This window comes from Histoplasma capsulatum, assembly GCF_000150115.1.
Source record: "Histoplasma capsulatum G186AR genomic scaffold supercont2.1, whole genome shotgun sequence".
Classification (NCBI taxonomy): Eukaryota; Fungi; Ascomycota; class Eurotiomycetes; order Onygenales; family Ajellomycetaceae; genus Histoplasma; species Histoplasma capsulatum.
The window spans coordinates 2,339,087-2,352,956 of NW_025544801.1; the positions used below are offsets into that span (position 1 = coordinate 2,339,087).

Consider the following 13,870-nt stretch of genomic DNA (forward strand, 5'->3'; position numbering starts at 1 on the left):
CCCCGTCTTCTCCCTCCCCCCTCCTTCTCCGCCGCGATCTTTTTTTTCCCCTTCGGATTTTTTTCTCCCTCCGGCTCCATCCTTCTCATTCCCTTCTCTTGTGTCCGTTACGTTCCTTTCGGATAATTTTCTTGCTAGCGGCGGCAAGACATGGCTGACCAGAATGAAATCGATCTGGATTCCATCATTGATCGGCTGTTGGAAGTGAGGGGTAGTCGACCTGGAAAGCAGGTTCAATTACTCGAGTCTGAAATTCGCCATCTCTGCACCAAGGCGAGGGAGATTTTCATCTCTCAACCTATACTTTTAGAGCTTGAAGCCCCCATAAAGGTTGGTTTCTGACCATTTCTAATATTCTTGCCCTATAATTTTTATTTTTATTTTTATTTTTATTTTTTGGCTTTTCGTATCAATCTTGATAATATGGGTGGCGGTAGCCTTTGCCGGTGGGGGCGAGACACTTATTTCTCAAGCCGTTCCTATCTCGCCATGCAATTTAATAGTACATATGGCTAATTCACCCGATGAGCAACAAGTAGATATGCGGCGATATTCACGGACAATACTACGATCTCCTGCGTTTGTTTGAATACGGCGGATTCCCTCCTGAAGCTAACTACCTCTTCCTTGGAGACTACGTAGATAGAGGTAAACAGTCGCTCGAGACGATCTGTCTCCTTTTGGCATACAAAATCAAATATCCAGAAAACTTCTTCATCCTCCGCGGGAACCATGAGTGCGCGTCGATCAACCGTATCTACGGTTTCTACGATGAATGTAAACGGAGATACAACATCAAGCTGTGGAAGACGTTCACTGACTGCTTCAATTGTCTGCCAATCGCTGCTATAATTGACGAAAAAATCTTCACCATGCACGGTGGTCTAAGTCCCGACTTAAACTCTATGGAGCAGATCCGCCGGGTAATGCGTCCTACTGATGTAAGTGTTCGAATTTTACATCGACCCCTCCCCTTTGCACAATTTAACATCAGTAAAATCATGGGGCTTCTTGCAGCAGAAGTCTCCGAGCTCTGCGAGGCTCAGGATCCGCTGACCAATATAGATTCCTGACTGCGGTCTTCTCTGCGATCTTCTGTGGTCCGATCCAGATAAGGATATAACTGGGTGGAGCGAAAATGATAGAGGCGTGTCATTCACGTTCGGACCTGACGTCGTTTCACGATTCCTACAAAAGCACGATATGGACCTTATATGTCGTGCCCATCAGGTTGTCGAGGACGGCTATGAGTTTTTCTCGAAACGACAGTTGGTCACACTCTTTAGCGCGCCCAACTATTGTGGAGAATTCGACAACGCAGGAGCCATGATGAGCGTTGATGAGAGCCTGTTATGTTCCTTCCAGGTAAGATGGCTCCTGTTTATATCACGGCATCGCAGCCCGCGCACAAAAAAAAAAAATCATAAGAAATTACCCAAAATAGCTAACACCAACTTTCCCCCTCGCAGATCCTGAAACCAGCCGAAAAGAAACAAAAGTACGTCTACGGTGGCATGAGCAGTGGCAGACCCATCACTCCTCCTAGGAAACAAAAGAAGAAGTGAGAAAGAAATCATACGAGCTTTTCCATTTGTAGCAGGTTCGGGCGGAGATAAGAACTCTAGTCAAAACTTCCCACCTCGATATAACAAAAACACGCACGTGCACGAGAGATGGATAACCTGGAGAATGGCATCAGAAAACGAGCCGGCCAATCCGCCTCCCTCACATTCAAACACGACCAAGCGACATCAGTAATAATAGTAACAGCATGCATGAGCCGCCTTCTTCCCCGCCTCCTTTCCTTTTGCCTCGATTTCTTTTAAGAACCAGCTTAACCGACATGAAACTGAGTATTGGACTTCTTAAATGGCCTTTTTCTTGATTTTTCTTGTACGCTCCTCTGGTTTTGTTTTGTTTTGTTTTTTATTTTTTTTGTTTTCTTTTTTCTCTTCAGTAATAGGTCTTGAATTACTTTATTCGGTAACTTGATTTTCCCTTTTTTCCCACTTTTCCTTAAAACTCATATGTAGCTGATAATAATCAACCCTGCCGACAATCGCCGTCGTCGTCTTAAAATATTCTTGTTCTAGTTTTCCTCTCCATCCCTCCTTCTCTTATCTACTCTCTCCTCTCTCTCTCTCTCCGCACGTGCGCGAGTTTCAAATATTCCCATTCTGTCCTCTTTCGCCTCACTTTGCCTTCCTTTGCTTTCTCTCCCTTTTGTAGCGAGAAAGCAAGGGAGAGGAGAGAGAGAGAGAACGAGCGTGTTGGGTGTATTTTGGCCGCGTTCCCTCCCGCTTTCCGTTCCGCGCACATGGCCCCCCTATCCAAAGGAGAAGGGACCTTTCTCTCCCGGCACCCACAGCGTGTTTTTGGTGGTATTCGAGGTGTCAAATGAGCAAAGCAAAAAATGCCAAAACAAAATGGACAAGCTGATTGATTTTGTTCCTTCGTCTCCTCAACCCCCCCCCCCCCCCCAATTCTATTCTGCTCCGCTTTATATTTTGTTTGCGTTTCTCTATTCTACCTCTTCCCTTCTCTTCCCCTTGTTTGTTATTCCATTTTTTCCTTGTTTCAATCTTTAATTTTTATAACATTCAATTTAAAGTTTTTGTTCTTTTTTTTATATTACTCTTTTTTTCCCTTCCCCTTTAGTTGTTGTATCTGTACCATTCGATATACGGAAATGCACCAAAAAAAAAACAAACAAACAAGAAGTGCCTTTTTTTTTTTTTTTTTTTTTGGTTTTTTTTTTTCCCCCTTCAGAATTGCTAGGCTTTGTGAAGACCTTATTTTTCATTTCTTGCTTGTTTTTTACATCGTTGCTTTGGATTTTGGGTCTTTGAGCTGATATTAGGGGGCGGCGGTGGTTTGTGGAATCACTCTATTATGTATCGACAGAACGGCTCTGAGCAGGCAGGCCAGGGAGATGATAGATACACACGGTGCTTTATTACCTTGTTAAATCCTATAAAAAGATTATTGTTATTTTTTTCTCTGTCTTCCCAACGAACCCATTCTTTTCAACCCTTCCCCCCCCCAAAAAAAAAACCAAACCTAAAAAGTAGCTATTTACAAAACCATGTAGCAGAGAATGGGCGATCTTGCCGATTCCAAGCTGCCGCGCATGTCCATTTTCCATGGAACGGAGTGGAACGGGCCTGGAGAGGCAGGCTCGGGCTAAGGTTGGGGGGTTGGAGGGCGAAGGGCGAAAGGCCGACGATATGTATGATACGTCCATGGACCCCATGGACGAAAGCTACCATTACTAATTTTCTCTTTTTCTTGCGCAGGTCTGGAATGGGTATGTGGCATCGAAACGGCGTCCCGGCCCCTGGGGAAGAGAGAGGAGGGGGGAAGGATGGAACGAAACTATAAAAGCCCGGAAAAGGCACTTGTGATTTTTAGAACCAAATAGAAGTCGGGTTTCTACTGCATGTTTTGATTTATTGATTCATTAAGTAGGTAAAGAGGTGGAGTAGGAAACGGACGATTGTGGACTTAATTGTATATCACTACTAGTAAGTAGGTTAGCTAGCTAATGATAAGGTGTGAAACATGGGGAACAAAAAATAGAGGAGCTGTTTGTCGCGAGACTTTTGAGACGTAGAAAGTACTGTACATGTGAAGAAGGTTTCTGTGTTTTTATTTTCTTTCTGTACTGGAAGCCTAACGACATTGGGTCGGGTGGAGAGCGAAGAAATGGGAACCGCCAATTTGTGGATCGATGAGATGGTTTGATTGCGTGATTAATTTATCTGGAGTTGGGGAGGAGTGGGAGAAAGGACATTTTCCCGAAATTTATATTTTTTCTTGCCATATCCAACAGACCAGGGAGAGCAGGAGAACGGGGGAAAGGAGGAGGGCACGGGGAAACCCGAAGGTTTGATTTAGTGATTTAGAGAAATAAGAAAATGAAAAATGGGCTGAGGGGAAAAAACACACAAGATGTGCAAACTTGACGGACGCAGGACGAGCAGGGGAAACAGGTAAATGACAAGATAAGATAAGATGATTATAATCCAGGCGCGTAAGTCTTTTTTTTGGCATTTCAGACATATTGAGACATCCATCTGATGCCTTCGCCGTAGCCTATTGAGAAAGAATGAAAAATGAGCTTAGCTACGGAACTGGCTTTGCTTTCGGCAGAAAAGGAGGAGGGGTGGGGAGAGGGAGGAACAAGCTCATGGTTTGCAACATACCTTGTCGCATCACCACACTGCACATAAACAATTCAATAGGCCGGATACCCTCCAAAGGCACCTTCCCCTTGCCGGTGGTCTGGTAGAGGCCCATTTGGTGGCGGAGCTCATCCTCAGGTACAGCTTCTGGATGATCGATCTTGTTACCGAGGATGAGGAAGGGGACCTTGGCAAGCTCTTCCATAGCTAGGAGCGCGCTCAGCTCCGCCCTGGCTTCGGGGAAACGGTCGGGATCCTTGGCGTCGATGAGGAAGACGATGCCGCTTACTTCGGGGAAGTAATCTTTCCAGAGGCGACGGGCTGTGGAGAACGTACGTGTTAAGTTAGTGAGTGGTGGTGGGAAAAGAGACGGCTAATGCATGTATAAAGGAGGAACAGGAGTTATCACCTTGCATATGACCACCGAGATCGAATGTTGTGAATCTGTTGTTACCAATAGCTAGTTCTTCGGATGTGGGATGTGCGGTGGGCTGCAGAATGGCGACTCGATCATTCTATGGAAAAGAGATTTGTTAGCAAATGGCAATGACTCTATGCAAACAGCCCCTGGCGAGCCATCCAACTTCCATCTTACTCAAATACCGCCAGAGAATATAAAACCTAACGATGCGTCTCTTCGATAGCCACAGAAACCACCCCCGATGTCAAAAGTATAACTTTGTTCTTCGTTTTCTCCTAGGAAACAAAACGAAGAGAAAAAGAAAAAAGTGAGGATGAAAAAAGCACGAAACCCGCCGATCCCACTAACAAAACCAAATATATATATAAAATGTGTAAAGCTCAACCCACCTTCAACATATGCAGCAGCGTAGTTTTTCCTGCATTGTCTAGACCGAGGAAGAGGAGCTTGGCATGCTTGTTCAGCAGCCCGAGGGAGGCGAGGATGTCATAGACTATATATAAACCTCATAGATCATGTCAGTTATCTATCAACATCCCTTCATATACACATCCATAGGCGCAAAATATTGGCACTACGCAGGCTCCCAGGCGGCTCGTTTCCAGTTTTCTGTTATTTTGTGTGAAGCAGCAAGTTGAGCGAGGCAGCCGTTCGGAGCTTGGCCGTTGGGGGAGGAGTAGGAAAGCAGAAACTGCCACAGCTGGCAAAATTGCCATGTTGGCTCATTAGCGGGAGGAGGGTTAGGTAAATATATACATACACCAGTTTACAATCCACATCGTGGAGGGTTTATGTTGAGGTGAATAGAAATGGCAGGAAATCGGGGATAACGTGGGCGAGAGCGAGGTTCCCGTTGGGGAAATGAACAAGAAGTTATCGAAGGAGATGCGGAGAGAGGGACAGTTTAGTCGAACCGAGTTGACAACGGGCGAGGATTTCTGTCGTTCTCTCTCAGCACAATCTGTTATTTGGAGCTTCCCAGCACAAGGACAGGGTCTGTAAGGGATCCAAGGTACTCGATCGGCGATGGTTTGCTTGCTAGGAGGCTGCTGGCTATTGGTTGCTCGGAGGCATGCGTGTGTAAATCGCAAGAAGCCCACAAGTGATATTTGAGAATTGATGCCGATGTGTTATTCTTTCTTTCACTTCATCATCGTCGTCGCTCTCTTCCTGACGGTTGCAAGAAGTGTCCTTCCAAGGATCTGCTGATTCATCGCTCACGTGATTATCGGCGCCACAGTGTACAGGGCTTCGCTTGGCATTCTGGATTGGGGCTAGTGCGCAAATTATACCAAGTATCAAGAGGAATCTCAATCTCATATTGTCTTAGGGATGCCCAAGTTTCTGAGAATTTCACATCTACAGAAGAAGTAAAGAAAAAAAAAAAAAAACAATGCACAATCTGCGGTCACTTTTTGTTGTTGCTAGGTTCCTGACCCTGTGATTGTAGTGTGTCCACCTAACGAAGTGCAATACTAGAAAAAAAAGAAGAAAAAAGAAAAAGAACGAAAATGGTACTTCAAAAACAGCAAATACACCTACGGAAAACGCGAGGACGAAATCTCATGGTCTCGTTATGCAAATAACAACAGAAATGGAAAGTGATAAACGAAGTTAAACGGCTTCAGGAAAAGCAAAATGTGTCAAAAATCAAAGCCTATCCCTTCCCAGTCTAATAAGCTAGAAATGAAATTGAAATAAAATATTTCCCAGACAGGTCAAGGACATGATAGGGGAAGGAGAATCTTCATGTTTGGAAGAAATCAATTCACAAAAGTTCGACCTTTCCTCTCGTAAAATCTGGACTGAACGTAAGAATGTCAGGAGACGATATAAAAAGCAAAAAGAAAGAAAGTGACGAGATTAAGATAAAAGAATATACAGCATGGTGTAGCACAAGAATATGAAACTCGAAATATTTTCAAAAAAAAAAAAAAAAAAAAAAAAAAAAAAAAAGGTCTTTGAACAATATAAATGTCAAATCAAAATATGCCCTTGAACGAGGCTTCCGGAAGCGGAAAATGATACAACGAAACCAATGCAATAAATATGGTGGTATATGGTGAATTTTTATATCGAGAGCACAAGATGAGCACCTTGCCCAACGCCAACGCCATACGCCTTAAAGCGCTCCGCAACTTCAAGTCCAAGCTCTTTCATGCGTTCAGCACCTTTACCGGGTAATGGCTTACGCTCAAGATTCTCCTTTGCAGCTTTCCTACAGTGCTGGCGCCAGAATTTTTCTTTCCGTTTCTGACGCTTCTTTTCGAGACCCACAACAATATCGATAGGTCCGCGGGTGTGTAAGTCGTGATTGCTGGATTCGCTGGCGCTGGCCATATTAGGCATTGCCTTTGTCAATCGACGGCGTTCAAGCCGAGCGAAGAAAGGGTTTGGCGTGCGGGGGAGGGACCTCGTACGTGGCCGATGGGGCCTCTGCGTGAGATCGGTGATGTTCATACCGTCAGGGTGGAGCGCTGCAGCAGCGAGATAAGGACCGCGTGGTGAGGGAGGAGATCTCGATTTCATGACGGGTGGAGGCGATCGTAGACGTCGGGGAGAATTCCCATAGGCACGCCGCGGAGGGGGTGACTGCAGACGTTTTGGAGAGCTTGATGGAGTGACTTTACCGCTGCTGGCTTTCTGTCTTCCGCGAAGGCCCTCTAGATCATGTGCATGAACCTTTTCTGTGATGTCATCATGGTCGTCATGATTTTCATCATCGTCTCCAACTTCGTCCTCGGGATCTGTGGTGGGAAAACTCGGATCAATGTCCTGGGGGATAAGGATATGTTTCGCCCGACGACGTTGCTCCATGCAAGAAATATACGCGGCTTCCAAAGGGCGGTCTTCGTCGAGCGTCCCACATACGAAATCGGTGCTATCAGGAAGATGTGGTGTGGAAGGTCCATACTTTTGGGGCTTGCTAGGCCGACGGTGTCTTTGGCACCGCCCGGATTGTAGAGGTGGTGTCACTTCTTTGCGGCCGTTCTTCCGTTCGTTTGAAGATTCAGTTGAAGAGCATGAACCTCGCCGTCTAGAAACTTGGTTGGCAACACCAGCGTTATCAACGCTAGTAGAGGCAGTTGCCATCGACGGCGCCCAGAATGCGTATTCAGATTCGATATCAGTGTCGTCAGAGTCCGCAAACCCAGCCTCATTATCGCTCTCATTACCAGCGTCAGAAATATCATTTTGAAGCGTTGAATCATCTTCGTCTTCATCACCATCATCGTCATCCTCATCCTCATCATCCTCGTCATCCTCGTCATCCTCATCGTCGTCGTCGTCATCATTGTTATCATCGTCGTCGTCATCATCATTTTCAGCATCCTCTTCGTCCTGACGAGCTTCTTCCTCCGCTTCTTCACCCAGTTTCCTAATCGCAAGTTCCTTCTTCATGCAATCATTCAGCGTCATTTTCTCCTTATAAACCGTCGTCTGGTTTACCCAATCATCGTCTTCCAAAGAACTACCGAATTCGTGAAAACGAATCGCATCAGAGAGTTCAAACTCACCAGGCCTCGAAGTACGAGGGGCACCCGGTGGCTTTTTTGAAGGAGCGTCGCGTCGATCGACCTTTTCCTGCGATGGTGTTGAAGGGTCCGAACTGGGTTTGCGCAGCGGGAGGGGTGAGATGCCAGTATGATGGTATAAGGAATTTCCGCGAAGGGCCGTTGGTTCAACCGTCTTTTCACTCTCGCCAGTTGGTCGCGGGGCGCAAATAAAAGTCAGTACAGACTTCCGCTTGGGCACACCATTTGTATCCTTCACTGGTTCGCTCGAATATTTCGACTCGTCGTCAATTTTTCGCCCACATGCGAAGCTTATCAAGCGCTTCCGTCCAAGATTGGCTTCAATTTCCGATTGGGGAATGTCAGTGGTAGGTGCTACCGGGCTTTTGACTTGCATACGGCCACGGAATGTGGTGGGCAAATGAGCAAAACCGGACGGAATCGGTGGACTTGGTGAATCTGACCGTGGTGGAGTTTTGGTCTCCCCGTCGCTGGTCAGTTCTGCAGTCGAAGGCCCGCTGATGTTGCTATATATCGACGGCGGGTAATTTCGATCGGATCCATTTACATGTGAAGGTTGAGATAGACAATCGATAGACGAAGGCTCAGGGCCGCAGAGCAGTAGAGCCCGGGTAAGCAAAGACTCCTTCTTTGCATCCGGAATAAAAAGTCTCGCTTTGGTGTATGGTTGAGGAACGATATTTTCCAATTTCGAGGACGGCTTAAGTTGACGATCGTCTGGTGGCTCGTCCGCCTCCGCAGAAATCTCCTCGCCATCGATCGTTGGAGTACCCGGGGTGTTGGATAAACGAAACATGTTGGTCAAAACATTCATCATAGCCGACTAGATAGATGGCAAATGCGTGCGGCGGATCCTTCAGATCGAATCCTAACGTTCTGATCAAGGTCTAATGTAAAGAAACAAGATCAAATATGATGTGGGGTAGATGGTAATGAGAAACGAAGGAAATAAAACCAAAAGGCCACCCGAATGAAATTAGGAAAGTGGTTGCGCAACCAAAGATTGTTGTCGATAGCGCGCAGAGTCGACCAGGCAATACTCAAGGTATGCTTCCGCTGATCTATAGAGGACCTTTGAGGAGCAAGGAAATGCCCATCAAGAAAGCTATTGTCATAAGAGGTAGACCGTCATCTTGGCCAGAAGGACGTGATCGAGGCGGCGATGTTCGTACGTGAAGAGAAACGAGGATGATGCACGGGGCAAACCCCAAACAGATGGCTGCTGTCGAGTAGCGTCCGGGCACCTAGGGTTGCTGGGGAGGATCGGGCGGGCGGACAAGACGGAAGTGTCAAGCCCAAGGTTGTGTCGCCACCGATCGTTGCAAAGTTTTTCTACTGCTAGCCTGCTGCTCAGCGAAAGCAAGTAACAGTAACGGGAGTGATCAGGTTGTGAGTCACACAGACAGAGAGCGCCTAGATGGACAGTAGACAGTGAGATTGATAGACACAGGAAGACGGAAGAGAGGGATTGGGCGAGTGTGGGATGGGATGGGCTGGTAGAAAGGAAGAAGAGCGTGAGAAGGAAGTCAAACCGGGCGGCGGCGAGTTCTTGAAGGGCACAGGGCGGGCGGGTGACTAATCGGGTCTGAGTCGACCCCACGCGGTGCGTATTAGGCGTATTGCGTATCGCTGCGTAAACAAAGCAGTGCAGCGTAATAAATAACTAACGTCTGCAATTGATTTGGGTAAAAATGGCCATGGAATCAATCGATCGGGTTCCTCATTCATCTGAGATGAAGTGTTCTTCGATATTTCCCCATCTCGAATCAGGATTACTCTCTTTCCATCATCTGGAAATGTCGATTCCGATTTTCTTACAAGTATGCAGATCGTAACCTTCATCAGAACAATGACTTACCCCTCAGGGTAAAGCAGCAGCAAATGGAGCGCTGTAGCAAACCTATCCAGATAGCGACAACGACAGCGACAGCGACAGCAATGGCGAACAATGTCCGATTTCCCCTTCCCGGGAAGGGGAAATGTGTTTTCAATTGCAATTTGCGGTGTTTCTTTTCAATTTCCCATCCATCAAACCAGGTCGAGTCATCTGTACCATGGGTCCAAGTCGTCGTCACCTATAACCTACTCAAAGAGAGCAGTGAGCGAAATCGCATTCACCCAAGCCTCCCAAGAACGTACGCAGGATGATCAAAGTGTCTACTCTGTATCCTGGTGACTTGGCTGGAGACCGTTAGGCGGGTGTTGATCCGCGGCGGCGCAGGGTGTGCCAGACGTTGCTCAGCATTAGCCCCAGTACACCACATATTCGAAACCACACCTCTTAACTCCTCGCGGCATGGCGCAATAAAGAAATCACAATCCTGCCCGTGCGGCGTGTGGAGGTCTGTTCATGCATGCCCGGATGCTGTACGACACACCCCCTACGAAAACACGCGGAATTGCCAAGTCGTGCAGCGCAGCTTGACACATACAATGCTACCCATCCATGGCCAATAGGAATGCTCTTGCAAAATTGAGGAATGAAAAGAAAAATTAGTCGTCAATTAGTTGTCGTTTCTGTGAGGAGTGTTCAAAGAGATAATGTCTATTTTGTGAATTTAGTCTCCATGCCCTTGCTAAGAAAACGAAGACGAAACAAAAAACAACAGAACTGCCATCAGCTCAAACCCGCATCCTTGATACGGGGTCAATTCAACGATCTAATCAAAAATAATAATGATGATGATGATGCATTCGGGCGCAACAGCTCATAGAAACATAGATTCAGGCCGACAGAACCGCCATCCGAAGTCGGTTTAGTTTATTTCAAAAGCGTGATGACATGCATCATCCACACTGCAAGCCTCCAAAAATATTTTGAGGGCGGCGCTTTGGTAACTTCGCTGTAAAGTAATGCCAATCAAATACATGCGCTTCTAATATTTTACAGCGGACAGCTCGCATTACAAGCATCCACAAAAATAAACGACTGAACCCAACCCGACATCAACCTGTCGCTTGTCAAAGGGAAACGGCACACAATTGGGCAAGAAAGCGGAGAGAGAAAAAGTGAGTTCGAAAGCAAAAGCAAACAATCCTAGTATAATTCGAGCTTTCGAATACGATAGCAAAGCAGAGCATGCCACTGATGTCAAAACTCGGTGCTGATTTTTCAGTGAATGTCATTGGAGCATTATTTCAGAACTGGGTGGCTACGAAACACCTCCACGTCCCCTAGAATCAAACCTTTTGAAAACTATTGGGAAAAGTGGCTAAAATCCTCTGCAGTCCCGTAGAGTAATGGAAAAATTATACAATCCCGTTGAAACAATTGAGAAATTGGCGAATTTACTTGTAACCGTAATGTTTCATTTTTATGAAACTAAGTTTATCCTCGATGGTCTAGTGGTCATGATTTCCGCTTGTCATTCCAAGAAACTTGCCAAGCGCGGGAGACCAGGGTTCGATTCCCTGTCGGGGAGACAAAGACCTTTCAAAGGTTTTTCTTTTCAATTTTTTATTATTCCCCCCAAATTTAACTACGCTTTCACCAGCCCGCTTCACTCAGCTATAAGCCTATGACATGAAATTTTAGTGAAATTTTACACACAACAGCAATTATACTTTTTGTCATTCAATAACTCTGCACTTCACCTTTGAGGTATCGTTAGCGTTGAAGCCTGCTAGTTAGGTTCTGTTTATCAAACAGCTGATGCTTATTAATAGAGTTCTTGTTAGTATCCACTGCCGTTGGCGGGATTGGATTGGGTAGTGGTGAATGAGCTCTTTTGCTCTAGTGACCTAACAACTGCTCCTTCCGTAGGAATCGAGAACAACCAAAAGAGTTAACCAAGGCCAACCCGTAGAACTCTCCACTCCACGACCTCCATTCTTCTCTCTCTCCACTCACGACCTCTATTCTTCTATCTCACTACTGCCGCTATATCCTTCAAAATGCCTGATGGAAGTCTGTCTGAGTTCCATGCGTCCCCGATCCCTCCTGTAGAAAGATCAATATCCGAAAATATATATTTCTTGCATCCTGGCTATGAAGCACCCCGCAATATTCTCCTGATCCTTCCGCGTGTTGATCAAATAGCTCCTCACACCTTTGGAGTTCACCACCAAACCGCCTTGATTGCCTGCCAGATCATCGGAAACAACGCGTTTGAAACTGGCCGCCTTTGTCATGATAAAGATGGTCAACACCCTGTGACTGTCCCACTTGATGGAGTTCTGACGGACCCAGCTTACTATTTTCTGGTTGACGCTTGCGCGAGTATGCAAACTTCTCCACCTTCTCATCGCTGTTCTGATCCATTTCTACTAGGCATATACCCCATTGTCCCCAGTTTCCAGGACTGGGAGTTCCCGCACGGCCGCATCCCAGATACTTGGGGCCCCACATCCGTATTTCCTGAAACCACTGGACCTCGCTGTGGCATCACCAACTTCTCGATATGCACTGAAGAAGCACACCTCGTGCCGAAGGAAGAAGTGCTCTGGTACTCTAGAAATGGGATGTACCGATATGGTAGAGACTTGGGAGATATTGATAATCCAGCGAATCTCCTTCCGCTTAGACCGGATATTCATAAATGCTTCGACAAACGCTGGTTCGTTATCGTACCAAAGATTGCTGGGGGAGGAGGCGCGCATGAGACGGATACCAGTACTCGTTCAGCATACTACGTATCACACATACTTTCCGATAATGCTGCTGAATACTGGCCGACCTACCACAACACCATAGTCCAATACCTTGGAAACGACTCCCGTCCTTATCTCTTTGCTCGATTCGCTTGGGCCATTCTTCTGTTTGTGAAGCCCTTCGTTACAACCGGTGACCCCCGCAATGTTATTCACCTCGAAGTGTCGACTAGCGTCGAGAAGACTCAGACGGTGTGGAAGGCAGAATATCTAAGCGGGGCACAACTTAAGGCCAACTACAGTGGCGGCGGTTCAAAGAGCGCGACATCCAAAAAGAGAAAATCAGAATTTAGTACACTTGGAGAAGAGGATGATGATCTTGCGGAGTCTAGCGATGATAGCGATATCGGTAAGGAGAGCGACATCTGGGATAATGTCATGGATGAGTGGGAAGCAAGAGGGCAGAGGAGACGTCAGCAGACCTCCAGTGAGACTGCACCAGCGATTTCATCAGAAGATGCCACGGCTCATTTGAAATCGGGTCCGTCAGAATTGCAGATGTCTTTCCGGGAGTCTAATCGTACCTGAATCCTCACAATTCAAGCAAGACCCCTCAACCCATCCAACACCTTCCGCTATTTCTGTCTTATGGCCCAGGTGAACGCCATGGCATCATAGTGAGCAAGGACAAGACAGGATGAGGCAAACCGAAGCTCAGGAATGAAAGAAGTATGAGTAAATTACTTCAACCCCCAAAAGTGCATTTTAGCAAGTTTGTTTCACAAGCAGGGTATACTAGCGCCTATACAATGGTGCTAGACCGGCCAAAAGTAGTATCTAATTAGGCAGGCCCCTAAAGTTTAAAGATTGATTCTGTATGTAATAAATAAGTATTGACTAGTTGCCTAATGGTTATCATAATGCCTCGACCGTGGATATGCTTATTATGTTCATTATTACTACACACATAGAGTCGCATTGATCATCTAAATTATTAGCCCAATATCTTGATGCATTCCCTTTCCTTCCCCTTTTCCGTTTTGCTTTCCTTTCCGGCAAACATACATATACGAGAGAACGATGCTTCCTTGTCAGCTCACCACCACCGGCTTTCTCCCCGTGCGGTGCGAGGGGATGAC

General features: G+C 46.4%; 5 protein-coding genes and 1 non-coding gene across 6 annotated transcripts; 4 read left to right on the forward strand and 2 right to left on the reverse strand.

Annotated features, from left to right (window-relative positions):
• Nucleotides 1-95: 95 nt before the first annotated feature.
• HCBG_00752 (serine/threonine phosphatase PP1) lies at nucleotides 96-2,061 on the forward strand (the record flags this gene model as incomplete). The annotated part of the gene is made up of 5 exons (XM_045427802.1): nucleotides 96-330; nucleotides 540-941; nucleotides 1,066-1,365; nucleotides 1,470-1,498; nucleotides 1,598-2,061. The coding sequence occupies 5 exons, from the start codon at nucleotides 151-153 to the stop codon at nucleotides 1,614-1,616; spliced, it is 930 nt and encodes a 309-aa protein (XP_045291777.1).
• A 1,422-nt stretch (nucleotides 2,062-3,483) lies between these two features.
• On the reverse strand, nucleotides 3,484-5,867 carry HCBG_00753 (small COPII coat GTPase sar1; the record flags this gene model as incomplete). Its single annotated transcript, XM_045427803.1, has 6 exons — nucleotides 3,484-4,095; nucleotides 4,206-4,505; nucleotides 4,594-4,699; nucleotides 4,995-5,098; nucleotides 5,366-5,658; nucleotides 5,827-5,867. 6 exons carry the CDS (start codon nucleotides 5,865-5,867, stop codon nucleotides 4,055-4,057), a joined length of 885 nt encoding a protein of 294 aa, XP_045291778.1.
• An 808-nt stretch (nucleotides 5,868-6,675) lies between these two features.
• HCBG_00754 (uncharacterized protein) lies at nucleotides 6,676-8,937 on the reverse strand (the record flags this gene model as incomplete). Its single annotated transcript, XM_045427804.1, has 1 exon — nucleotides 6,676-8,937. The coding sequence occupies one exon, from the start codon at nucleotides 8,935-8,937 to the stop codon at nucleotides 6,676-6,678; it is 2,262 nt and encodes a 753-aa protein (XP_045291779.1).
• Nucleotides 8,938-9,230: 293 nt separating this feature from the next.
• Nucleotides 9,231-11,382, forward strand: HCBG_00755 (uncharacterized protein; the record flags this gene model as incomplete). Its single annotated transcript, XM_045427805.1, has 7 exons — nucleotides 9,231-9,309; nucleotides 9,596-9,712; nucleotides 9,970-10,276; nucleotides 10,337-10,483; nucleotides 10,864-10,975; nucleotides 11,032-11,150; nucleotides 11,370-11,382. 7 exons carry the CDS (start codon nucleotides 9,231-9,233, stop codon nucleotides 11,380-11,382), a joined length of 894 nt encoding a protein of 297 aa, XP_045291780.1.
• A 90-nt stretch (nucleotides 11,383-11,472) lies between these two features.
• Nucleotides 11,473-11,563, forward strand: HCBG_11001. Its single transcript has one exon. It is a non-coding gene; the product is annotated as a tRNA-Asp (tRNA).
• Nucleotides 11,564-12,035: 472 nt separating this feature from the next.
• HCBG_00756 (uncharacterized protein) lies at nucleotides 12,036-13,319 on the forward strand (the record flags this gene model as incomplete). Its single annotated transcript, XM_045427806.1, has 2 exons — nucleotides 12,036-12,360; nucleotides 12,412-13,319. 2 exons carry the CDS (start codon nucleotides 12,036-12,038, stop codon nucleotides 13,317-13,319), a joined length of 1,233 nt encoding a protein of 410 aa, XP_045291781.1.
• Nucleotides 13,320-13,870: the final 551 nt, after the last annotated feature.